Consider the following 25502-nt stretch of genomic DNA (forward strand, 5'->3'; position numbering starts at 1 on the left):
GACTGCTGAATATTGTTGAAGGTAAGATGTCACTCCACTCTACACGTTTAATTCAAAATGCCTATTACTTTCTAAATAATTTTTTTCAACTATACATTTTTTTTCCATTACAGGACAAGGATTGTCCTCACTTTCAAAAATGCCTGAAATGCTTCAACTTGCATTTCTGATTTACTGGCAAGTTTCACCACCCAATTATGTCAGATCTACAGGAGTGTATGTTTCACCTTCGCACGAACTAGGCGCGAACCAGGCGCAAACTAGCCTAGGCTAGGCTAAGGCTAAGCCTAGGCCTAAATTGAGTCTGTAATTCTGTAATTCTCATGCCCCCTAAAAAACGTAATGTGAAAAACATGCCTGATATTCTAAGAATTGATTAGTGTTGGGTCAGCCCAGGTTTAGCCTATGGTTTGTAGCCTATATAGATCAAGGAGTGGCCATTGCTGTGGTGAGAGAACTAGGAGATTCAGTTTCTATCATCTCCCTCACTCTCTCTGCTCTGATAGAGACGAGCAACTGTTCTCTCCAGCAGTTCGACTTTATCATTTATTTCCTTATAGAATCATAGCCCCACAGGAAGGGTGCTGGAGTTGGAGCAGCACCCGATACATTAAAATACATTTGCCAAAGTTAATTACTTCTGTCTGTTCAGAAAGAAATGAAATCATTCAGATTACTACACCAGGAGTAGGCCTATAATATAGACACAGAGGATCAATAGCTTATTTAAAAAAAAATTGCTGTGGATTGTGTGTAGCCCAATCACAAGGCATGCCTACAAGTTGGGAACATGCGGAAAATCTGTCAGTGATGCAGCTACAACAGGGCTTCGCTATATTTAAAATACAATCGCAGGTTGGAAAGCAAATGGATCCTGCTGAAAAGAGAAGACTGTTCTGTCTATAGGCTACCAAGTTATCAACTTCCAAATAGGCATATAGAGCGAGCAGCATTGTTAAGGTAAGGGTTAAGGTTAGGGGTTAAGGTTAAGGTTTAGGGTAGGAATGTCCCAAGGAACCCGGATAGCACTGACCCTCTCACAACAGGTTATATAGTATACTATGCATTCCATCCTAACGTGAACGACTCAAGCCGTTTACCATAGACCCCCCCCAGAGCTGTCTTCTACACAAAGTTGTAAGGAAACAGAACAGAGATAGCCAGGCAGAGAAGAGGGTTGTAATTTCGCAGATGTGGCCAGTTACATTCTGTATTACAAAACCCTTCAAATGGTGAGACTTTCCCCCCAATTAGTCTTTCATTCAAAATTATATTCTTTATTTAAAACAAAGTGCATAACTTAAATCAACAAACATGTCTGATCAACAGCTGTGGGCTCATCTCGAGGCAGACTTTAGGGTAAACATTGTTTAAATGAAGATAACATAACGAGACTCCCAAATGATACCAAACACTAGACAGATAGCTGCTTACCTACTTGCCTCAGTAGGGTACATGGATGAAAACAAAGATAATATGATAACTTAACATTGTTTGTCAGTTAAAGTGGTGGCTTTTCGGAAGATAATTAAGTTATATTGTACCCTGATCTGTGATCTGTATGTGCTTTAGTCAACTCCTACTTTTGCCTACATACTGTAGGTTTGCATGACCAGGCTAACTATGGTAGGTGGGTATGTAAAAACTAAAACAGCGTAGAAACCATGCATAAAAGAAAGACAATGCCCTGAAACACAAACAATGGCTACCTGTTTGTTTGCATGTGGATCAAATATAACACCAAGGATAAGTACACATTCAGCTTTGGGAGTATTACAAGGTAAAGCAGCATGATTGTCCAAAGAGTAACTTTCACCAGGATAGATAAATATGTAATAGTTGTTGCTTGGCTATAGGAAAGATCCATGTCTGATAGTGGCATACATCAACATGCATAGCCTGGGAGAACAGGTATGTATACTCACATACTCCCACACTTCTCTTACCATGAAATAGCATAACGTTAAGATATCCAAACCTAAAATGTATGCTTGAAATAAAACCTAAAAAGTAAATTTAAAAATAAACTACATGATCTAATCCCTGGCAAAACTGAATCAGAGTGAACAGAACCCTGATTAAAGCGACTTCTTCTGAAAGTCTGACATTTTCTTGAGGTGGTGGTCACCAACCCATGGTCATAGGGAGCAACAGGGTGTGCAGGCTTTTGTTACAACCCATCATGAACACACCTGATTCAGCTAGTCAGTTCATCTTATTAATGACATAGATTAGCTGAACCAGGTGTGTTAGTGCTGGGTTGGAACAAAACCTTGCATACCCTGTGGCCCTCAAAGACCATGATTGGTAACCACTGCCGTAAACAGAAGGATACTCTCTCGTTTCTCATCTTCCTCTTAAAAGAGTCTGGTCTTTGCCTTCTCTTGTCCACCATTGACTGCAGCCCAGCCTCTTCCTCACTGGCTATCCTCTTCATCATTATCATCACTGTCATTGTTGTGTGCCCAGCTTGCCTTAAGAGGGGTGAGCTCTGGTGCAATCACATCTCCATCCTAAATAAATGTGATCACAAACACACAGGGATACCAGTGTAAATTTTAAACATAGGGAAAATACTGTGTGTTGTGCAGGTAAGATAGTGATAGCTAGCTGGCTTAGCCTTGCACTGTCAACGTAAAAACGCTAACAACTTGAGAAAAAATGCTATATAAATGAAAGAGAGGCCTCCTGACCTGAGGTTTGGAGAAGTTCATATCCATGCACCACTGGACAAAGTTCTTCTTAGCTGCCTCCATGGCCCTCTCATCGGTCTTCTTACAGTAGACCCTGATAAGCTGCTCAGCAAACCGTTCTGGCAGCAGCTTGGACACCTACAGGAACAACAATTGCCTTATATCATGTTTCCAAGCTCCAAAAATGATTGGATAATAAAAAATAAAATACGTAATTGAAGTAGTGACCTGGTCCTTGCTGATCCGGTAAGCTTTGGTTGGGTCGTTCTTACAGTAGAAGCGCACTTTGTCGATGGGGTTCTTCTCCTTCATACCCCAGTCCATGTTGATGATCTGATAGAGAGAAAGAGAGAGGGGGAGAGATGGACTTACAAAGAGATACCTATGTTCAACAGAACAACTGGTAACAAAGGGGGGGCTATGGTAAAATGTTTTCAATCAGTTCCCTGATTGAGGTGAAAAGACTGGACACTCACATTGACAACAAAGTCCCCTGGCTGCAGAGTAACATTTTGAAGGTCATTCTGAGGCCTGGACCTCGCCACACAGCCTGCCCAGTCCAGGAGCTTTTCCTGGGGGAAGAGAAGACGAGGGTGAGAGGTACATAATATGAATCTCGTAGAAAGCTCCGCTAGTATGCCATGGAAGGATATCCTCTCTCCAAACACACACACCTGTGAAACCGCCATTCGCTTCTCAGCCTGAGTCTGTCCCACACACTTGTAGAGGCGTCTGCAGGTGATGTTTTGGAGGATCTCTCTGGCCTCAGCCAGCTCAGAGGATGACGAGTACAGAATCTGCTCAAACACATGGTCTACAGGGGAAAGGAGGAGAGAGGGAGAGGGGAGAGGGAGAGACAAGGTGATAAGGAGTGTGGGAAGATGAGAGGTAATCATGCAAACCAAACCCAGCAGTAATTATATGGACAGCAATGTGCCACACAAAAAAAACTGGTATGGAAAACCCAGCCTGTTTGGACAGCCTTGACGCCTGGCATAAAACCCAGACAACCAGAGGTTTGAGAGTAAGTAGAACAGACCAGAGCCATTCTACACTTTATATTTCTATGGGGTTGAACGGACCTGTGAGTTTAGTGTAGGCCTCCATGTTGTCTATTGCTGTGGAGATGGTGAACATCTTTCCCCCTGAACCTTGTATCTGGATGTGGGGGTCTGCCTTTAAAAAGGCCTCTGTGATCCTGAAAAAAAGACAAGACAATATAACATCTCATTTTGAACATATAAAATACAGCAGAAAAAAAATATATTTCTGAGAACCTGTATGAATGTATAAAATATAGGAAATAACACAGATATACAGTACCAGGGGAAAGTTTGGACACCTACTCATTCCAGAGTTTTTCCTTTGTATTCTACTTTGTAGAATGATAATGAAGACATCAACATTAAGACATGTTAAACAAATCAAAATATATTTTATATTTGAGATTCTTCAAACTAGCCTTGATGAGACATGAGGGGGGGCCCATAATGAGACATGAGGGAGGAGGCCATAATGAGACATGAGGGAGGAGGCCATAATGAGACATGAGGGAGGGAGGGGGCCATAATGAGACATGAGGGAGGGAGGAGGCCATAATGAGACATGAGGGAGGGAGGAGGCCATAATGAGACATGAGGGAGGGAGGAGGCCATAATGAGACATGAGGGAGGGAGGAGGCCATAATGAGACATGAGGGAGGGAGGAGGCCATAATGAGACATGAGGGAGGGAGGAGGCCATAATGAGACATGAGGGAGGGAGGAGGAGAGACCATAATGAGACATGAGGGAGGGGGGAGGCATAATGAGACATGAGGGAGGGGGGAGGCATAATGAGACATGATGAGACATGAGGGAGGGAGGAGGCATAATGAGACATGAGGGAGGGAGGAGGCATAATGAGACATGAGGGAGGGAGGAGGCCATAATGAGACATGAGGGAGGGAGGAGGCCATAATGAGACATGAGGGAGGGAGGAGGCCATAATGAGACATGAGGGAGGGAGGAGGCCATAATGAGACATGAGGGAGGGAGGAGGCCATAATGAGACATGAGGTAGGGGGGGGGGGGCATAATGAGACATGATGGAGGGGGGGCATAGTGAGACATGAGGGATGGGGCCATAATGAGACATGAAGGGAGGAGGCCATAATGAGACATGAAGGGGGGGGGGGGGGGCATAGTGAGACATGAGGGATGGGGCCATAATGAGACATGAGGGATGGGGCCATAATGAGACATGAGGGAGGAGGCCATAGTGAGACATGAGGGAGGAGGCCATAGTGAGACATGAGGGAGGGGGCCATTTGTTTTTTTTATTTTACTTTAATTTTACTAGGCAAGTCAGTTAAGAACAAATTCTTATTTTCAACAACGGCCTAGGAACAGTGGGTTAACTGCCTGTTCAGGGGCAGAACGACAGATTTGTACCTTGTCAGCTCGGGGATTTGAACTTGCAACCTTTCGGTTACTAGTCCAACACTCTAACCACTTGGCTACCCTGCCGCCATAATGAGACATGAGGGAGGAGGCCATAATGAGACATAAGGGAGAGGGGCCATAATGAAGCTTGGGAGGGGGCCATAATGAAGCTTGGGAGGGGGCCGTAATGAAGCTTGGGAGGGGGCCATAATGAAGCTTGGGAGGGGGCCGTAATGAAGCTTGGGAGGGGGCCGTAATGAAGCTTGGGAGGGGGCCATAATGAAGCTTGGGAGGGGTTGAGTTCAGGGAAACCAACTGCATGTGACAGTACTGATTAGGGGAGAACCCGTTTAAGGCTCATATCACTTAGTTCCCTGCTTAGCAAGAATGAGGCAATGTTTAGAGATAAGGAGGAGACTCCACCCAAAATGGGGTATGAATCCACCACGGGGGAAGACATGTCTGTGTCTGAATTACAGCTGTAAAGACCCTTTGGGGAGAATTAACCTTGGTTAAGCTTCTCTAGTGTCCATGAGTTACTTACTCTGAAAAATTAGAACCTAACAGTAGTCACCTGGAATGCATTTAAAATAAAAGTTGTGCCTTGTTAAAAGTTCATTTGTGGGATTTCTTTCCTCCTTAATGCGTTTGAGCCGATCAGATGTGTTGTGACAAGGTAGGGGTGGTATACAGAAGATAGCCCTTTTTGGTAAAAAACCAAGTCCATATTATTGCAAGAACAGCTCAAATAAGCAGAGACACGACAGTCCATCATTAGTTTAAGACATGAAGGTCAGTCAATATGGAAAATGTCAACAACTTTGACAGGTCATCTGATGCAGCACTCCAGCAGTCGCAAAAACCATCAAGTGGTTTGATGAAACTGGCTCTCATGAGGACTGCCACAGGAAAGGAAGACCCAGAGGATAAGTTCATTAGAGTTACCAGCCTCGAAAATTGCAGCCCAAATAAATGCTTCACAGAGTTCACAAGTAACAGACACATCTCAACATCAACAGTTCAGAGGAGTCTGCATGAATCAGGCCTTCATGGTATAATTGCTGCAAAGAAACCACTACTAAAGGACAGTAATAATAAGAAAAGACTTGCTTGGGCCAAGAAACCCAAGCAATGGATATTAGACCGGTGGAAATCTGTCCTTTGGTCTGATGAGTCCAAATTTGAGATTTTTGGTCTTTGTGAGACGCAGAGTAGGTGAACAGATCTCTTCATGTGTAGTTCCCACCATGAAGCATGGAGGATGTGGTGTGTTGGTGTGGCGGTGCTTCGCTGGTGACACTGTCAGTGATTTATTTAGAATTAAAGGCACACTTAATCACCATGGCTACCACAGCATTCTGAAGTGATACGCCATCCCATCTGGTTTGCGCTTAGTGGGACTGTCTTTTGTTTTTCAAGAGGACAATGACCCAACACACCTCCAGGCTGTATAAGGGCTATTTGACCAAGAAGGAGAGTGATGGAGTGCTGCATCAGATGGCCTGGCCTCCACAATCACCCGGCATCAACCCAATTGAAATTGTTTAGGATGAGTTGGACCGCAGAGTGATGGAAAAGCAGCCAACATGTGCTCAAGCATATGTGGGAACTCCTTCAAGATATTTGGAAAAGCATTCCAGGTGAAGCTGGTTGAGAGAATGCCAAGCGTGTGCAAAGCTGTCATCAAGGCAAATGGTGGCTACTTTGAAGAATCTAAAATATATTTTGATTTGTTTTACCGTTGTTTGGTTACTACATGATTCCATGTGTGTTATTTCATAGTTTTGATGTCTTCACTATTATTCTACAATGTAGAAATAGTACAAAACCCTTAAATGAGTTGGTGTGTCCAAACTTTTGACTGGTACTGTAGGGCTCCCGAGTGGCGCAGAAGTCTAAGGCACTGCATCTCAGTGCTAGAGGCGTCACTACAGACCCTGGTTCGATTCCAGGCTGAATCACAACTGGATGTGATTGGGAGTCCTATAGGGCGGCGCACAATTGGCCCAGCGTCGTCCGGGTTTGGCTGGGGTAGGCAGTCATTGTAAATAAGAATTTGTTCTTAACTTTAAAAAACGGACAAAAGTTATGGAAACTCGAGTAAATGAGGGATACAAAGTGTATTTAAAGCAGGTGCTTCCACACAGGTGTGGTTTCTGAGTTAATTAAGCAACAAACATGCTGGGCAGGCCATTATTTTGGCTACCACGACTATGTCCCCATAGGATAACAATGCCAACTCAGCTTCATCATTCATTGAATAAGATCGCTCATTTATCACAAAAGCCACTGATATTGCCAACTACTTTAATTTCTTTCTCATTGGCAAGATTAGCAAACTTAGGGATGACATACCAGCAACAAACGCTGACACTACACATCCAAGTATATCTGACAATTTATGAAAGACAAGAATTGTAATTTTGAATTCCATAAAGTCAGTGTGGAAGAGGTGAAAAAATTATTGTTGTCTATCAACAATGACAAGCCACTGAGGTTTGACAACTTGGATGGAAGATTACTGTGGATAATAGCGGATGATGTTGCCACATCTTCAATTTAAGCCTACTAGAAAGTGTGTGCCGTCAGGCCTATAGGGAAGCTAAAGTCATTCCACTACCCAAGTATAGTAAAGCTCCCTTTACTGGCTCAAATAGCCCACCAATCAGCCGGTTACCAAACCTTAGTAAACTTCTGGAAAAATTGTGTTTGACAACATACAATGCTATTTCACAGTAAACAAATTGACAACAGACTTTCGGCATGCTTAGAGAAGGACACTCAACAAGCACAGCACTTACACAAATGACTGATGATTGGCTGATAGAAATTGATGATACAATTATATAGGGTGTTCTTTAATGGAAACCTCTCAAATATAATCCAGGTAGAATCAGGAATTCCACAAGGCAGCTGTCTAGGCCCCTTACATTTTTTAATCTTTACTAACGACATGCCACTGGCTTTGAGTAAAACTAGTGTGTTTGTTACTGGTGTAGAGAGGAGTAGGCAGGAGGCAGTCACAGGTTAAGAACTACTGCATTTATTTAAGCACCATAGAACAAAGCAGGACGAAACCCAAACGCTGCTGTACTCAAAATATATCTTAGCTGTTTTTTCAATCTTTACTAATGACTCCTCTCTACACCACTAACAAACACACTGGTTTTACTCAAAGCCAGTGGCATGTCGTTAAAGGGTTAGGATTAGGCTTGGAGTAAAGCCAGTGGCATGCTGTTAATAAAGATTGAAAAAACAGCCCCCCGCACCTCACCGATTCACGGGGGGTTGAGTTAAATGTGGAAGACACATTTCAGTTGAATGCATTCAGTTGTACAACTGACTAGGTATCCCCTGGTTTTGTCGCACCTGGACTACTGTTCAGTCGTGTGATCAGGTGCCACAAAGAGGGACTTGAGAAAATTGCAGTTGGCTCAGAACAGGGCAGCACGGCTGGCCCTTAGATGTACACAGAGAGCTAAAATTAATTACATGCATGTCAATCTCTCATAGAAGAGAGATTGACTTCCTCATTACTTGTTTTTGTAAGAGGTGTTGACAAGCTGAAGGTACCAAGCTGTCTGTTTAAAATACTAGCACACAGCTCAGACACCCATGCATACCCCACAAGACATGCCACCAGAGGTCCCTTCATAGTCCCCAAGTTCAGAACAGACTATGAGAGGCACACAGTACTACATAGAGCCGTGACTACATGGAACTCTATTCCACATCAGGTGACTGATGCAAGCAGTAAAATTAGATTTAAAAAGCAGATAAAAACACACCTTATGGAACAGCGAGGACTGAAGTAACACAAACATAGGCACATACACATGCATACACAGGCATGATAATGTACACACACATACACATGGATGTTTTCGTTGTATATATGTGGTAGTGGGGTAAAGTCCTAAGGGCACACTTTGTGTGTTGTGAATTCTGTAACGAATGTATTGTAATCTTTTTGAAATTGTATAACTGCCTTCATTTTGCCGGACCCCAGGAAGAGTAGCCGCCGCCTTGGATCCATAATAAATACAAATGCCCCCACACACAGGGCATGAGTGGTCACTGAATGGTTTGATGAGCATGAACACGATGTAAACCATATGCCATGGCAGTCTCAGTCACCAGATCTCAACCCAATTGAACACTTATGGGAGATTCTACCACAATCAACAAAACAACAAATGATAGAATTTATTGTGGAAGAATGGTGTCGCATCCCTCCAATTGACTTCCAGACACTTAGAAACTATGCCAAGGTGCATTGAAGCTGTTCTGGCTCGTAGTGGCCCAACACGCTATAAAGATACTATGTTGGTGTTTCCTCTATCTTGGCAGTTACCAGTATTAAACACCTGTTGAGGTGAGAGTACTTACATTGTCTCTATGATGTTGCCCACCTTGTGCTGGTAGGCCCTTCTATGCAGGCAGTTGCGTGTGTGGAACATGTCATACAGATTACCCACTTCCTGTATGTGGACAACACACATGGATATCATCACTAAACTAGGCTACCTAACTACTTTACCAAAAGTTGAATGAAAACATAAATGAAGGGAATGAATAGGAGGTGTAACTGAGGGCCAAGCGGAAGCATTTACCTTGTCTCGGGTGCAGATGTGCTTCTTCCCGTCCACCTCACACACACGGGCAAACTTGAGAAAGCGACGATAGTCAAAGTTATTTTGGATACCCAGGTGGAAGCAGTCCCTGTGGGGTGAGAAAGTGAGGGAGTCTCTGTTGGTTTTGTCTGGGTTTTCCTTTACCTGTCATACTGTTTTTGATGTATCCATTATGTTAAAATGTTTTTATTTTTTATTAATAAAATAAAAATAATTTTCAATGTTCCTGTTGTCATTTAAGTAAAAAAAAAAAAGGATCTCACAAAACAAAATGTTAAATGTTTATGCATTTCCTTTGCTCTACAATGAAGTGGTAGTTCCACAAAATGAGTGTCTTGTATTATTTTAAGCAGAAACTGTGCATCAATATTGGAATTATAAAGCCTGTTATATTAAATATATATTAAATAACATGCTTAACACCCCAGCCATCCTACAATCTAAACTTGATGCCCTCAATCTCACACAAATTATCAATGAACCTACCAGGTACCGCCCCAAAGCCTTAAACACGGGCACCCTCATAGATATCATCCTAACCAACTTGCCCTCTAAATACACCTCTGCTGTCTTCAACCAAGATCTCAGCGATCACTGCCTCATTGCCTGCATCCGTAATGGGTCAGCGGTCAAACGACCTCCACTCATCACTGTAAAACACTCCCTGAAACACTTCAGCGAGCAGGCCTTTCTAATCAACCTGGCCGGGGTATCCTGGAAGGATATTGATCTCATCCCGTCAGTAGAGGATGCCTGGATATTTTTTTCAAATGCCTTCCTAACCATCTTAAATAAACATGTCCCATTCAAGAAGTTTAGAACCAGGAACAGATATAGCCCCCCAGACCTTACTGCCCTTAACCAACACAAAAACATCCTATGGCGTTCTGCATTAGCATCGAACAGGCCCCGTGATATGCAGCTGTTCAGGGAAGCTAGAAACCATTATACACAGGCAGTTAGAAAAGCCAAGGCTAGCTTTATCAAGCAGAAATTTGCTTCCTGCAACACTAACTCAAAAAAGTTCTGGGACACTGTAAAGTCCATGGAGAATAAGAACACCTCCTCCCAGCTGCCCACTGCACTGAAGATAGGAAACACTGTCACCACTGATAAATCCACCATAATTGAGAATTTCAATAAGCATTTTTCTACGGCTGGCCATGCTTTCCACCTGGCTACTCCTACCCCGGTCAACAGCACTGTACCCCCCACAGCAACTCGCCCAAGCCTTCCCCATTTCTCCTTCTCCCAAATCCGTTCAGCTGATGTTCAGAAAGAGCTGCAAAATCTGGACCCCTACAAATCAGCCGGGCTAGACAATCTGGAGCCTTTCTTTCCTAAAATTATCTGCCGAAATTGTTGCCACCCCTATTACTAGCCTGTTCAACCTCTCTTTCGTGTCATCTGAGATTCCCAAAGATTGGAAAGCAGCTGTGGTCATCCCCCTCTTCAAAGGGGGGGACACTATTGACCCAAACTGCTACAGACCTATATCTATCCTACCATGCCTTTCTAAGGTCTTCGAAAGCCAAGTCAACAAACAGATTACCGACCATTTCTAATCTCACCATACCTTCTCTGCTATGCAATCTGGTTTCAGAGCTGGTCATGGGTGCACCTCAGCCACGCTCAAGGTCCTAAACAATATCTTAACCGCCATCGATAGGAAACATTACTGTGCAGCCGTATTCATTGATCTGGCCAAGGCTTTCGACTCTGTCAATCACCACATCCTCATCGGCAGACTCGACAGCCTTGGTTTCTCAAATGATTGCCTCGCCTGGTTCACCAACTACTTCTCTGATAGAGTTTAGTGTGTCAAATCGGAGGGTCTGTTGTCCGGACCTCTGGCAGTCTCTATTGGGGTGCCACAGGGTTCAATTCTTGGACCGATTCTCTTCTCTGTATACATCAATGAGGTCGCTCTTGCTGCTGGTGAGTCTCTGATCCACCTCTACGCAGACGACACCATTCTGTATACTTCTGGCCCTTCTTTGGACACTGTGTTAACAACCCTCCAGGCAAGCTTCAATGCCATACAACTCTCCTTCCGTGGCCTCCAATTGCTCTTAAATACAAGTAAAACTAAATGCATGCTCTTCAACCGATCTCTACCTGCACCTATCCGCCTGTCCAACATCACTACTCTGGACGGCTCTGACTTAGAATACGTGGGCAATTACAAATACTTAGGTGTCTGGTTAGACTGTAAACTCTCCTTCCAGACCCATATCAAACATCTCCAATCCAAAGTTAAATCTAGAATTGGCTTCCTATTTCGCAACAAAGCATCCTTCACTCATGCTGCCAAACATACCCTTGTAAAACTGACCATCCTACCAATCCTCGACTTTGGCGATGTCATTTACAAAATAGCCTCCAATACCCTACTCAACAAATTGGATGCAGTCTATCACAGTGCAATCCGTTTTGTCACCAAAGCCCCATATACTACCCACCATTGCGACCTGTACGCTCTCATTGGCTGGCCCTCGCTTCATACTCGTTGCCACTGGCTCCATGTCATCTACAAGACCCTGCTAGGTAAAGTCCCCCCTTATCTCAGCTCGCTGGTCACCATAGCATCTCCCAACTGTAGCACACGCTCCAGCAGGTTTCTCTCTCTAGTCACCCCCAAAACCAATTATTTCTTTGGCCGCCTCTCCTTCCAGTTCTCTGCTGCCAATGACTGGAACGAACTACAAAAATCTCTGAAACTGGAAACACTTATCTCCCTCACTAGCTTTAAGCACCAACTGTCAGAGCAGCTCACAGATTACTGCACCTGTACATAGCCCACCTATAATTTAGCCCAAACAACTACCTCTTTCCCTACTGTATTTTATTTATTTATTTTGCTTGTTTGCACCCCATTATTTTTATTTCTACTTTTCACATTCTTCCATTGCAAATCTACCATTCCAGTGGTTTACTTGCTATATTGTATTTACTTTGCCACCATGGCCTTTTTTTGCCTTTACCTCCCTTATCTCACCTCATTTGCTCACATCGTATATAGACTTGTTTATACTGTATTATTGACTATGTTTGTTTTACTCCATGTGTAACTCTGTGTCGTTGTATGTGTCGAACTGCTTTGCTTTATCTTGGCCAGGTCGCAATTGTAAATGAGAACTTGTTCTCAACTTGCCTACCTGGTTAAATAAAGGTGAAATAAAATAAATAAATAAAATAAATGAGTGCCCTTTAATACATATGGAGAATTCAATTAATCAGATTTTATATGAATAAAGGCTTGCTTAAGTGCTAAAATTCTGCATTTTGACACGTCCCTACACCAGTCCTGTCACTTCCAGCAAGATTTTAACACATTTAATTTTTAACCCATTGTGTGAAGCTTCCATTCAAATGCTACTCCCTGTTGCACACAACAAGCGTCCATTTCCTGTCACAAGGGGGATTTATGGCAGATTTCGATGAAATCTGACTTTTAGATATGAAATATACTTATTATTCATGTCACTGAGGGAGAGAGGGGAACGTATAAGGTTTACATTCTGTCAGGATATATTATTGTTAGCCATCAGAGATCCTATGGGAGGAGAAGAGACACAGTCTGGTACAAGTGATCATGACAGCCGTGAGTTAGAGAAGAGTGAGCAATTTGGGCAGAGGTCAGGTTAGATGAAGTGAAGAAGAACATATATGTGACTCACCACCAGGATTCGGTCTTATGTAGCAAAATGTGAAATGGTGTAGAGACTAGGGTTGCAAGGGTCGGAAACTTTCCCGGAAATTTTCCATTGGAAGTTAAGCCCGGGAATTTGGGAATTTTTTTTCATAAAAAAGTTCTTATAACAGTGAACCTTTTGTATGGGATACACATTAGGCAATTCTAGGTCTTGTGGCATATTTTTGTTAAACTATCCCCAATTCAATGGAATTGCAACCCTCTGCATGCACAGTGCATTCTTCCATCACATGTACAGCTGATTCTCAAGATCTTGCACACTAATGAGATGCTATTGAGCCCACACTACTACACTGTCTGAGCCAAGGACTACATGCTTTCTGGTAAGTTTTGATGACAATACTGGGTGGGGTGAATATATTTTAATACATAAATAATTTTTTGTTAACTAGTAAACAGTAACCTACAGCAAAGTGTGTTTAAATCATTTCTAACTTATTAACAATTTCTGCTAGTTAGTTTTTGCTACTATGTGGGTTTTAGCTTGCTTGAGCCTGTTAACTGAGGAGTGTTAATTCACCTGTTTTCATACAGGTTTAATTTTAAAACATTTACCTGACAGATTCGTTGTTTAATCTAACTACTTAACTATTTATCTGTATATGGAATTGTATTTGTTGTTTCCTTTACTCATTTTTTTCTAATCTTTACAGGAAAATGCCACAGGCACTATCTGATGTGTGGAGACATTTCACTGCAGGTCATGTAGAAGGACAAGCTGTGTACATTTACAAATACTGTGCCAAATAATATGTGAAGAATGCAACAAAGATGCTGAATCATCTGGCCAAGTGCATAAAGTTCCCTCAGCGCTCACAACAAGCAACCTCTGACAATTCGAGGTGAAGATGATGAATCAGACACCTTATCAATAGCAACAGCTCATGGTCCTCCTGGAATCAGAAGTTTATTTGACTCAATGGAGGGAAGTAGTCAGAGAAATGCTGATGAATGTCTTGCTCGAGCTGTGTAAGCAACTGGTTCACCTCTGATGCTCACAGGCAATGTGCATTGGCTTTTTCTTTGCAATGTGCATATGGCTTTTTCTTTGCAACTCTGCCTAGAAGGCCAGCGTCCCAGAGTCGCCTCGTCACTGTTGATGTTGAGACTGGTGTTTTGCAGGTAATATTTAATGAAGCTGCCAGTTGAGGACTTGTGAGTCATCGGTTTCTCAAACAAGAGACTAATGTACTTGTCCTCTTGCTCAGTTGTGCACCGGGGCCTCCCACTCCTCTATCTATTCTGGATAGAGCCAGTTTGCGCTGTTCTGTGAAGGGTGTAGTACACAGCTTTGTATGAGATCTTCAGTTTCTTGGCAATTTCTTGCATGGAATAGCCTTCATTTCTCAGAACAAGAATAGACTGATGAGTTTCAGAAAAAAGGTCTTTGTTTCTGGCCATTTTGAACCTGTAATTAAACCCACAAATGCTGATGCTCCAGATACTCAACTAGTCTAAAGAAGATCAGTTTTATTGCTTCTTCAAATCAGAACAACAGTTTTCAGCTGTGCTAATATAATTGCAAAAGGGTTTTCTAATGATCAATTAGCCTTTTCAAATTATAAACTTGGATTAGCTAACACAACGTGCTATTGTAACACTGGAGTGATTGTTGCTGATAATGGGCCTCTGTATGCCTATGTAGATACTCCATAAAAAATCCGCTGTTTCAAGCTACAATAGTCATTTACAACATTAACAATGTCTACACTGATCAATTTGATGTTATTTTGAAGGACAAAGAATAGGTTTTAAGTGACCCAAAACTTTTGAAGGGTAGTGTATGTGAGAATGCTATTCATTGACTACAGCTCAGCGTTCAACACCATAGTGCCCTCGAAGTTCATCACTAAGCTAAGGACCCTGAGACTAAACACCTCCCTCTGCAACTGGATCTTGGACTTCCTGACGGGTCGCCCCGTCAGTTGGTAAGGGTACGGACCAACACATCCGCCACGCTGATCCTCAACACGGGGGCCCCTCAGGGGTGCGTGCTCAGTCCCCTCCTGTACTCCCTGCTCACTCATGACTGCGTGGCCAAGCATGACTCCAACACCATCATTAAGTTTGCCGATGACACCAGTGGTAGGCCTGATCACCGACAACGATGAGACCGCCTATAGGGAGGAGGTCAGAGACCTGGCCGTGTGGTGCCAGGACAACCACCTTTTCCTCAACGTGATCAAGACAAAGGAGATGAGTGTGGACTACAGGAAAAGGAGGACCAGGTACTCCCCCATTCTCATCGACGGGGCTGTAGTGGAACAGGTTGAGAGCTTCAAGTTCCTTGGTGTCAACATCACCAACAAACTATCATGGTCTACACACACTAAGACAGTTGTGAAGCAGGCAGGAGACTGAGAAGATTTGGCATGGGTCCCCAGATTCTCAAAAGGTTCTACAGCTGCACCATCGAGAGCATCCTGACTGGTTGCATCACTGCCTGATATGGCAACTGCTCGGCCTCCGACCGCAAGGTGCTACAGAGGGTAGTGCGTACAGTTCAGTACATCACTGGGGCCAAGCTTCCTGCCATGCAGGACCTCTATATCAGGCGGTGCCAAAGGAAGGCCCTAAAAATGGTCAAAGACTCCAGCCACCCAAGTCATAGACTGTTCTCTCTGCTACTGCACGGCAAGCGGTACCGGAGTTTAGTTTCTAAAAGGGATAAACTCCAACTGGGGGACTCACCTGGCGAAGTAGTCCCACTTGTCTACATCGATGCCGTTCCTTTTGTTGGCCACAATCTCATAGAGGAAGGACTTCTCCTCTGGTCGGCCCTTATATGGCCACTGTGGAGGGAAAAAGAACAGACTCAGACTACAGACAGACATCCGAGCATGAAACTCCAAATTAGTTCAAATTAGTTTAAATTCAACCCGTAGACAATGAAATGCTAGAAAGCATAAATAAATCATATTCATGAAGTAATATTGATTGATGTTTGTTGACTGATTAATGTTGATTGATGATTGTTTACCGCCCTAGCGGTGAAGGTTTCAGTGAGGAGGCAACAAGGGTCAGAGTGGCTTTCAGGTGTTGATTTATTCAGTTTACCCCCAATTTATATTTTCTGTTTTGTTATTGTCATGTTTGGGCTTCTTCACCGAAACTTCCACCACTAGGGCGGTCTCCGTTACCATTGGTGTCAGAAGTGGGAAACGAACCCACACCTCCATGATTCTTAAATTGGTTGATTGACTGACTAACCGGCTCACTGGCTGGCTGACTTACTCCCTGGCTGAAGGGGACAGTGTTCTGTGGTCCAGCAATCTGCTCCTTGATGAAGACCAGGTCAACAGGAAGGACCAGGCCATGCTCCTTCATCGCCGGCTCCAAGGCGTTCTCACACACCAGGTGGTCAAACATGGCCAGGGACGCCTCCTCGTGCTGTAACACACACAACGTGAGCGTACACACAAATACAGGTGACCTGCACAGGTTTGAGCACACACAGGAAGATATTGACACAAACAACAGCACAGACATGTAGACAGAGCAAAAAAGGAGGAAACGAGAGAGGAAAGAAAGGTCTTACATTCCACTTAGATTCTGGACGCACTTTGGGGATGAACATCCCATCAAACATATGGGAGAAAGGACCATGACCTGGAGAGTGAGAGATATCACATTTATGAGAAAGTAAGATTGAAAAAAAAGTGTGTATATATGTGTGTGGTGTGTGTGTGAGACTCACCCAAGTCGTGACAGAGACCGGCAATCTGGACACACAATATGTCTCTACGAGAGATGAAGAGCTCTGGTTGTCTCTCATTCAACTCCTGGACCAGCAAACCTGACAGGTAGCCCACCCTGAAACACACGACCAAAACAACCATTTTACAACTCAGGAAACCTGCTAGGTAACCACTGGGAACTGGGAGCTTAAGGAAGGGGCTAGGGGCTGAAAAAGAACCAGGACAGTTTCTATTGTGCCTTTTCAAATCAAATCAAATCTTATTTGTCACATACACATGGTTAACAGATGTTAATGCGAGTGTAGCAAAATGCTTGTGCTTCTAGTTCCGACCATTCAGTAATATCTAACAAGTAATCTAACAATTTCACAACTACTCCCTTTTAAACACAAGTGTAAAGGAATTAATAAGAATATGTACATATAAATATATGGATGAGCGATGGCCGTGCGGCATAGGCAGGATGCAGTAGATGGTAGAGAGTACAGTATATACATATGAGATGAGTAATGTAGGGTATGTAAACATTATATAAAGTGGCATTGTTTAAAGTGGCAGCAGCCACTCAATGTTAGACGTGGCTGGTTAACAGTCTGATGGCCTTGAGATAGAAGCTGTTTTTCAGTCTCTCGGTCCCAGCTTTGATGCACCTGTACTGACCTCGCCTTCTGGATGATAGCGGGGTGAACAGGCAGTGGCTCGGGTGGTTGTTGTCCTTGATGATCTTTATGGCCTTCCTGTGACATCGGGTGGTGTAGGTGTCCTGGAGGGCAGGTAGTTTGCCCCCGGTGATGCGTTGTGCAGATCTCACTACCCTCTGGAGAGCCTTACGGTTGTGGGCGAAGCAGTTGCGGTGATACAGCCCGACACGATGTTCTCGATTGTGAATCTGTAAATGTTTGTGAGTGTTTTTGGAGATAAGCCAAATTTCTTCAGCCTCCTGAGGTTGAAGAGGCGCTGTTGCACCTTCTTCACCACGCTGTCTGAGTGGGTGGACCAATTCAGTTTGTCCGTGATGTGTAAGCCGAGGAACTTTAAAAAAACTTTCCACCTTCTCCACTATTGTCCCGTCGATGTGGATATGGGGTTGCTCCCTCTGCTGTTTCCTGAAGTCCACGATCATCTCCTTTGTTTTGCTGACGTTGAGTGCGAGGTTATTTTCCTGACACCACACACACTTTGAATGCAGGGTAAGGCCTCTAAAACCACATAGACTAAATACCAATTTGCGCATGTACACTCCACATCTTGGATTTAAAAAGGTGTACACACCCTATATAGGTCAAGCCCACACACCTTTAAACTATGAAGTGCTCAGGCACCCACACTTGTACTCTATGCTAGTGCATACTTACACACACTCCTACATACCCTATGGAGTGTTCGAAGCGGTTGTGGGAGGCTCCAGGGAAGACAAAGTATGTTCCTCCCAGCTGCTTAATGTGGCGGAGCCTCTGGAACTGAGGGGTGTCGATGATACGGACCAGCAGAGGATGCATCTCTACATGGCCATGGATGGGGTCATTAAACACCTACAGGAGACAATAATATATCTTATTGTAGATACTACTCTTCCTCTATTTTTCCCTCTCTGGAATAGAAAAGGGTGCAGCTCTAGTTATGTGGCCGTGGTTAGAGTAGGGTCATTACTCTTGCAATAAAATTGAAAAACATTATAAAACAGGGAATAGAGAACATGAAAAAAAAACAGCTATTACTCAGGGTGTTTTACTTCTTTCACAATAATAAATAAATACAATTTTAAAAAGGTACAATGTGGTTGAGGTGATTTTCTCTCCCATGCATTGTTCTCTATCTATACCTCTCCCTGTCCATCAGCCTCTCAATGTTCCCCTTTTGCTAAATAATTTCCAGGTCAAACGTTTTCAGTGTAAACCTAAAGGACTAAAACCAGATATAAAGTAAGTAGAAAAGACAGTGGAGCCATATTGTTTTTTAATAAGATCACATTTAAGAACGAACAATCACCAAAATAAAAACTAGACAAATCAGGGAGAATCTAAGATGTCATGGGGCCTCCATTGATTTTGTTATAATGTTTGAGTCACTCAGATAGCATAAGAACAAGGCATAATGTTAACTCAGCCCCATGGCAAAATGTGTAGAATTGCAGGATATTAACTTTGAAACTGCAACTTTTCTCTCAGCCCAATGACAAATACATAGAATAGCTGGAAACTAGCTTTAAACTTTCAAATTGTATTTCTGCCCCATAGTAAAATGTGTAGAATTTCAGAAAATTCAGTTTAAAAGAGCAACACTTGGTCTCTGCAGCCAAGAGGGCCTCTAAAACCTCTATTGCGTTACCTTGGTCTCTGCTGCAATCTGCCACAGCTTCCTCAGGCAGTGAAGAATCTGCAGCCGTGTGCCAAGAGGCCTGAGGAGAGAGAGTCCGTTCATAATCATCACACCAAAATCAGAACATCACAATTCTCAAGAAATTGACTAAGAGAAATCTGTCACAACAAATACACCAAAATTAGAAAGTGCACATTAGATTGACATACCACTGAAGATTGGTACACCGAAATGACCACACCCCATACCGAAACCACACCACACATACCCTATGCCCATATTCTCCAGATGTGTCTCTGTAAGGTATCGTAACCCCACTCCTGTTATCTGTTGCTCTGTGTGGGGAAAAACCAAACAAAAAGGACAGATCATCTTTCCTGTGTGCAAGTCTACCAACCTTCCTCTTCATTAGATAGAATCAGTTATTTGGCTGGAACAACCTTGATGCTGGGCACTAACAGATACCAGAGAGAAAGTAAGGAGAGGGTTAGTGGATAATGGATAAAAGGAGCCTAATGGTACTCCTTATGGTCGGGTGGGAAATGTACTTTTTGGTCCACCAGGGTGGAAAATTCATAAAGAAATCACAGAAAATGCATGCACATGTTTTGTAATGATAAAACACTTTTTGAAATTGATTAAAAGTGATGTCAAATGAAAGAGCACGACAGATAGTAGTGGATATTAGAGTGTGTTCCAGCGGGCAAGGTCTCCATATTTCTCTCTATTGTTTGAACCTATGCTGTACCACACCCCATTTTCACCACTGTAATGTTGAAACTCTTATCTTACAGAGCTGACAAACACATCAAAAAATATTCTCACAAATTCGCTGTGTGACCACCTGCCAATGTGGATGGAAATATTAGACATTCTACCTGTCAATGCCAAAATGTACTAACATTTAGCTGGTGGCTAGTGTTAATTTCCCACCCTGCTTATAGTCCAAGGACCTTATATGTTCTGTTTAAAAGGTTGAATTGGCTCTGGAAACCAAAACAGCCAAATACTCCATCTAAACGTAAATCGATTCTCAATTGCGATACGGTTCTAGAAACAGAAATCCTTATACTTTCATATCACATCAAAATAATATCACAACTGAAAAATACACACTTACTGTACACTGTTTTAACACAGTTGCAGCAGGCAGCATTTTTTAGTGACAACACGTTTGTGGTGTCTTCCGGTTAATTAGCACAGGTAGACTATTCTGTTGTAGTCTGATGGTTGATGGGGAAAATGGTGGAAGTGAATGCCGAGTTCGAATCAAGCAGAACGTCGAGTGAAGCTGATGAAGATTAATGTTCTGAATGGACAACAGTCGAAAACTGAAATAAAAAATCAATTGTCAAAAATTGTCTATGAACGGTAATGAATCGCTTCTTGTTGGGATGCGTTCGTTGAGTAAGGATGTATTTGGGAAACCCACTTGAGGTGTTGAAAATTGTGAAGTGTATGCTGGGAAAAGACAAGACTGTCAGAGTGACAAGGAGTGGTCTTATTTTGATTCATTGCAGTGGGCCTTAATAAAATAATTCGAACAAGAAGAGTTTTGTGCTTTGAACTTCGGAGTAGAGAGCCCGTCAAAGGAGTCATCTCAGGGGTGACGCCGGATGTTCAGATTTAATACCTGAAGAGAATTTCTGGTGTGGTTGGTGCCTGGAGTCTGACTGGGTGAATGGAGAACGAGGAAAGTCTAACGGTCCTACCTTCACATGTGAAGTTTGGTTATGTAAGATACGCTGTACGAGCTTTCATCCCCAAACCACTGCAGGTGTAAGAACTGTAAAGGATTGGTCCATGTTTCAAGTGTGTGCAGACGGACAGAGTGAAGAACGGTGCACGGAAGAACAACGGTAACTATTAAGTTCTGACGTCTGCATTGGCAGCAACTTCGCGGAGCTGTTGTCAAGGAAGTGGGTTTGTGTTGATACAGGATGTACTGCCCCCAACTACCATCAACCAACCATGTAAATGCGGAGCAATACAGAGCCCTCCGTGTTGTTATACAATTTGGGAACGCCATGGCAATGCGGCACGGAGCTCGATTTGGCCTCTGGAGGCGCCGAAATTGTGTCACACGACCACATTTTTGGATCAAGCATGAATTGGCTTTGTCTATTTTTTTATGTACCTTGATTTAACTAGGGAAATTCTTATTTTACAATGCCGGCCTAACCCTAAGCAAGGCAGTTATCCCACTGGGATGACGTGGATGTCGATTATGGCACTTAAATGCTGAAGACACATTTCAGTTGAATGCATTCAGTTATACAACTGACTAGGTATCAACCCTTCCCCTAACCCTCCTCTAACCCTGACAATGCTGGGCCAATTGTGCGCCACCCTATGGAACTCCCGATCTTGGCCGGTTGTGATACAACCTGGGATCGAACCAGGGTCGGTAGTGACGCCTCTAGCAATGAGATGCAATGCCTTAGACCCGTGCACCACTCGGGAGCCCAATGGATTAGTTCTATTTTGTGAAGTGCACCAGTCCCTCCTTCAGCAAAGCACCCCCACAACATGATGCTGCCACCCCCATGCTTCACGGTTGGGATGGTGTTCTTTGGCTTGGTCATTATGACCAAACAGTTCTATTTTTGTTTACCAGAACAGAGGACATTTCTCCAAAAAGTACAATCTTTGTCCCCATGTGCAGTTGCAAACTGTAGTCTGGCTTTTTTTATGGCGGTTTAGGAGCAATGGCTTCTTCCTTGCTGAGCGGCCTTTCAGGTTATGTCATTTCCTCCAGCATCTTCACAAGGTCCTTTGCTGTTGTTCTGGGATTGATTTGCACTTTTCGCACCAAAGTAGGTTCATCTCTAGGTGACAGAACGCGTCTTCTTCCTGAGCGGTATGATGGCTGCGTGGTCCCATGGTGTTTATACTTCCATACTATTGTTTGGACAGATGAACGTGGTACCTTCAGGTGTTTGGAAATTGCTCCCAAGAATGAACCAGACTTGTGGAGGTTTACAATTTCTTTCCTGAGGTCTTGGCTGATTTATTTTGATTTTCCGATGATGTCCAGCAAAGAGGCACCGAGTTTGAAGGTAGGCCTTGAAATACATCTACAGGCACACCTCCAATTGACTCAAATGATGTCAATTAGCCTATCAGAGACTTCTAAAGCCATGACATCGTTTTCTGGAATTTTCCAAGCTGTTTAAAAGGGACAGTCAACTTAGTGTAAGTAAACTTCTGACCCACTGGAATTGTGATACAGTGAATTAAGTGAAATAATCTGTCTGTAAACAATTGTTGGAAAATTACTTGTGCCATGCAGAAAACTAGATGTCTTAACCGACTTGCCAAAACTACAACCTAAGTGTATGTAAATTTCCGACTTCAACTGTAGTTAGCCTAGCTAGGGTACTGTAGTTCAAAGGACAATGTAAATTAGTCTTTAGGGTAGTGCGAACAGCCCAGTACATCACTGGGGCCAAGCTTCCTTCCATCCAGGACCTCTATACCAGGCGGTGTCAAAGGAAGGCCCTAAAAATGGTCAAAGACTCCAGCCACCCTAGTCATAGACTGTTCTCTCTGCTACCACACAGCAAGAGGTACCGGAGCACCAAGTGTAGGTCCAAGAGGCTTCTAAACAGCTTCTACACCCAAGCAATAAGACTCCTGAACATCTAGTCAAATGGCTACCCAGACCCCCCACACCACTGCCACTCTCTGTTGTCATCTATGCATAGTCACTTTAATTAACTCTACCCACATGTACATACTACCTCAACTAACCGGTGCCCCCACACATTGACTCTGTACCGGCACCCCCCTGTATTTATTGATATTTTTTTAAGGCTCCTCTTTAATTACTTGTTACTTAAAAAATATGCATAAGAATAAGAGATTTAAATGCACGGTCGGTTTCACTGTAAGATCTACTACACCTGTTGTTTTCAGCATTTCACTGTAAGGTCTACTACACCTGTTGTATTCAGCATTTCACTGTAAGGTCTACTACACCTGTTGTATTCAGCATTTCACTGTAAGGTCTACTACACCTGTTGTACTCAGCATTTCACTAAGATCTACTACACCTGTTGTATTCAGCATGTCACTGTAAGATCAACTACACCTGTTGTATTCAGAATTTCACTAAGATCTACTACACCTGTTGTATTCAGCATTTCACTGTAAGATCTACTACACCTGTTGTATTCAGCATTTCACTGTAAGGTCTACTACACCTGTTGTATTCAGCATTTCACTGTAAGGTCTACTACACCTGTTGTACTCAGCATTTCACTAAGATCTACTACACCTGTTGTATTAAGCATTTCACTGTAAGGTCTACTACACCTGTTGTATTCAGCATTTCACTGTAAGGTCTACTACACCTGTTGTATTCAGAATTTCACTGTAAGGTCTACTACACCTGTTGTATTCATCATTTCACTGTAAGGTCTACTACACCTGTTGTATTTAGCATTTCACTGTAAGGTCTACTACACCTGTTGTATTCAGCATTTCACTGTAAGGTCTACTACACCTGTTGTATTCATCATTTCACTGTAAGGTCTACTACACCTGTTGTATTCAGCATTTCACTGTAAGGTCTACTACACCTGTTGTATTCAGCATTTCACTGTGAGGTCTACTACACCTGTTGTATTCAGCATTTCACTGTGAGGTCTACTACATCTGTTGTATTCAGCATTTCACTGCAAGGTCTACTATACCTGTTGTATTCAGCATTTCACTGTAAGGTCTACTACACCTGTTGTATTCAGCATTTCACTGTGAGGTCTACTACACCTGTTGTATTCAGCATTTCACTGTAAGGTCTACTACACATGTTGTCTTCGGCGCATGTGACTAATACAATTTCATTTTAGCCAACAACATCTGATCTAGTGGGTTAGCAATTCCTCTGCTGCTGACCCAGTCACTTTCTCTGCAGTTTAGTTTACAGTTACAAGCCACATTGGCTTGGTCAGTCAAATATCATGTGTATGTAGCTAGTTAGTGAAGACATGCAAAACAGTGATCACAACAATCGAACCTCTGAATTTCTCCTCCCATATCCCGAGCCCTTCCAGACGCAGGTATCCGCAAGTGTCCTCGACACTCCACTGCCTTAAGTCCCCGTCCCGCGACAGCCCGGCATAAACTCTTTCCTCCGGGGTATTGAAATGGTTACTGTCCGCAGTTGGTAAATCTTCTCTGGAGCGCTTTCGCCTATCCATATTGACCGGTAATAGAAGAATGCCGGTAACACCATAAAACAGCGCTCTCGTAGTAAAACCACACCTTCTTCTTTGGAATTGGGTTGGCGGATCGTAGCCAACTTTAAGGCGCATGCACTGCCACCTACAGTATTGGAGTGTGGGGCCAGTCACAGCCTACCGACATGAACTTCCGCTAATACAAAATTGGGAAAAAGGAAAATGACCCTGCCAACTATTAGCCCTCACTAAACTCTCCCCATTTTACTATTTAAAATAAATATCATGCAGTAAAACCTTGTAATACAGTTAACCATGACTATGAATGCTAAGAAACCCACTTTACTGAAGCACATATTTATTCCTCTCCCACTCTATTGGTCTCTGCCTCCTTATCCTATCATGATCCCTCACCCCGTACCCATCTTCCTCTACCACTCTCTTCACTGCTTCAGCATATGACACTTTCTGTACTACTCTGACCCTGGCAACATCAACCTGCTTTTCTCTCACCGGACACCTCCGATCTCCAGCCCCATGAGCACCCCCAAAGCATATACACAAAACTTTATCCACTGATACACCACATTCCTTCGTCTCATGCCCTTGTTGAATGCATGCACTGAAACAATCAGATTTTTTTTTAGGATAACGAAAACTAGATTTTGGTATCTTAGAAGGTAAAATTGTGTTATGCCTAATATGCCAATTCATATTATTTCTCCAAAAGTATTTATTGTTACTCAATTTGAGTCATTTGTGACTCACGACCTGGATTCGGTCTTATGTAGCAAATGTTGTGTTTTTTATATTGGATAATTCTGCTTTGAAAGTTGAT

At 43.1% G+C, this 25502-nt stretch overlaps 1 protein-coding gene across 2 annotated transcripts; it reads right to left on the reverse strand.

The window, feature by feature from the left end:
* Positions 1–1157: 1157 nt before the first annotated feature.
* LOC139403958 (SAM domain and HD domain 1) lies at positions 1158–24767 on the reverse strand. Of its 2 annotated transcripts, none has more exons than XM_071147170.1 (16): positions 24502–24767; positions 19750–19816; positions 19491–19560; positions 18534–18694; positions 17162–17277; positions 17003–17073; positions 16699–16854; positions 16156–16256; positions 9729–9837; positions 9505–9596; positions 3776–3891; positions 3368–3507; positions 3170–3265; positions 2922–3026; positions 2694–2831; positions 1158–2513 (listed from the first exon to the last, which is right to left on the reverse strand). In XM_071147170.1, the coding sequence occupies exons 1-16, from the start codon at positions 24683–24685 to the stop codon at positions 2418–2420; spliced, it is 1818 nt and encodes a 605-aa protein (XP_071003271.1). In that variant the 5' UTR covers positions 24686–24767; the 3' UTR covers positions 1158–2417. The 2 variants fall into 2 exon arrangements, with proteins under 2 accessions (XP_071003271.1, XP_071003270.1); XM_071147169.1 differs by having other exon boundaries at positions 1164–2513; positions 16675–16854; positions 24502–24752.
* Positions 24768–25502: the final 735 nt, after the last annotated feature.

The sequence above is a fragment of the Oncorhynchus clarkii genome, unplaced genomic scaffold, assembly GCF_045791955.1.
Source record: "Oncorhynchus clarkii lewisi isolate Uvic-CL-2024 unplaced genomic scaffold, UVic_Ocla_1.0 unplaced_contig_6826_pilon_pilon, whole genome shotgun sequence".
NCBI lineage: Eukaryota > Metazoa > Chordata > Actinopteri > Salmoniformes > Salmonidae > Oncorhynchus > Oncorhynchus clarkii.

Coding starts and splice junctions, on each gene's coding strand:
- LOC139403958 (XM_071147169.1), bottom strand. CDS start 24,685: ATGGATAGGCGAAAGCGCTCCAGAGAAGATTTACCAACTGCGGACAGT. Junction 19,561..19,749: donor CTGGAGAATATGGGCATAGG/GTATGTGTGGTG, acceptor CTCTCTCCTCAG/GCCTCTTGGCACACGGCTGC. Junction 2,514..2,693: donor TGAACTTCTCCAAACCTCAG/GTCAGGAGGCCT, acceptor ACATTTATTTAG/GATGGAGATGTGATTGCACC.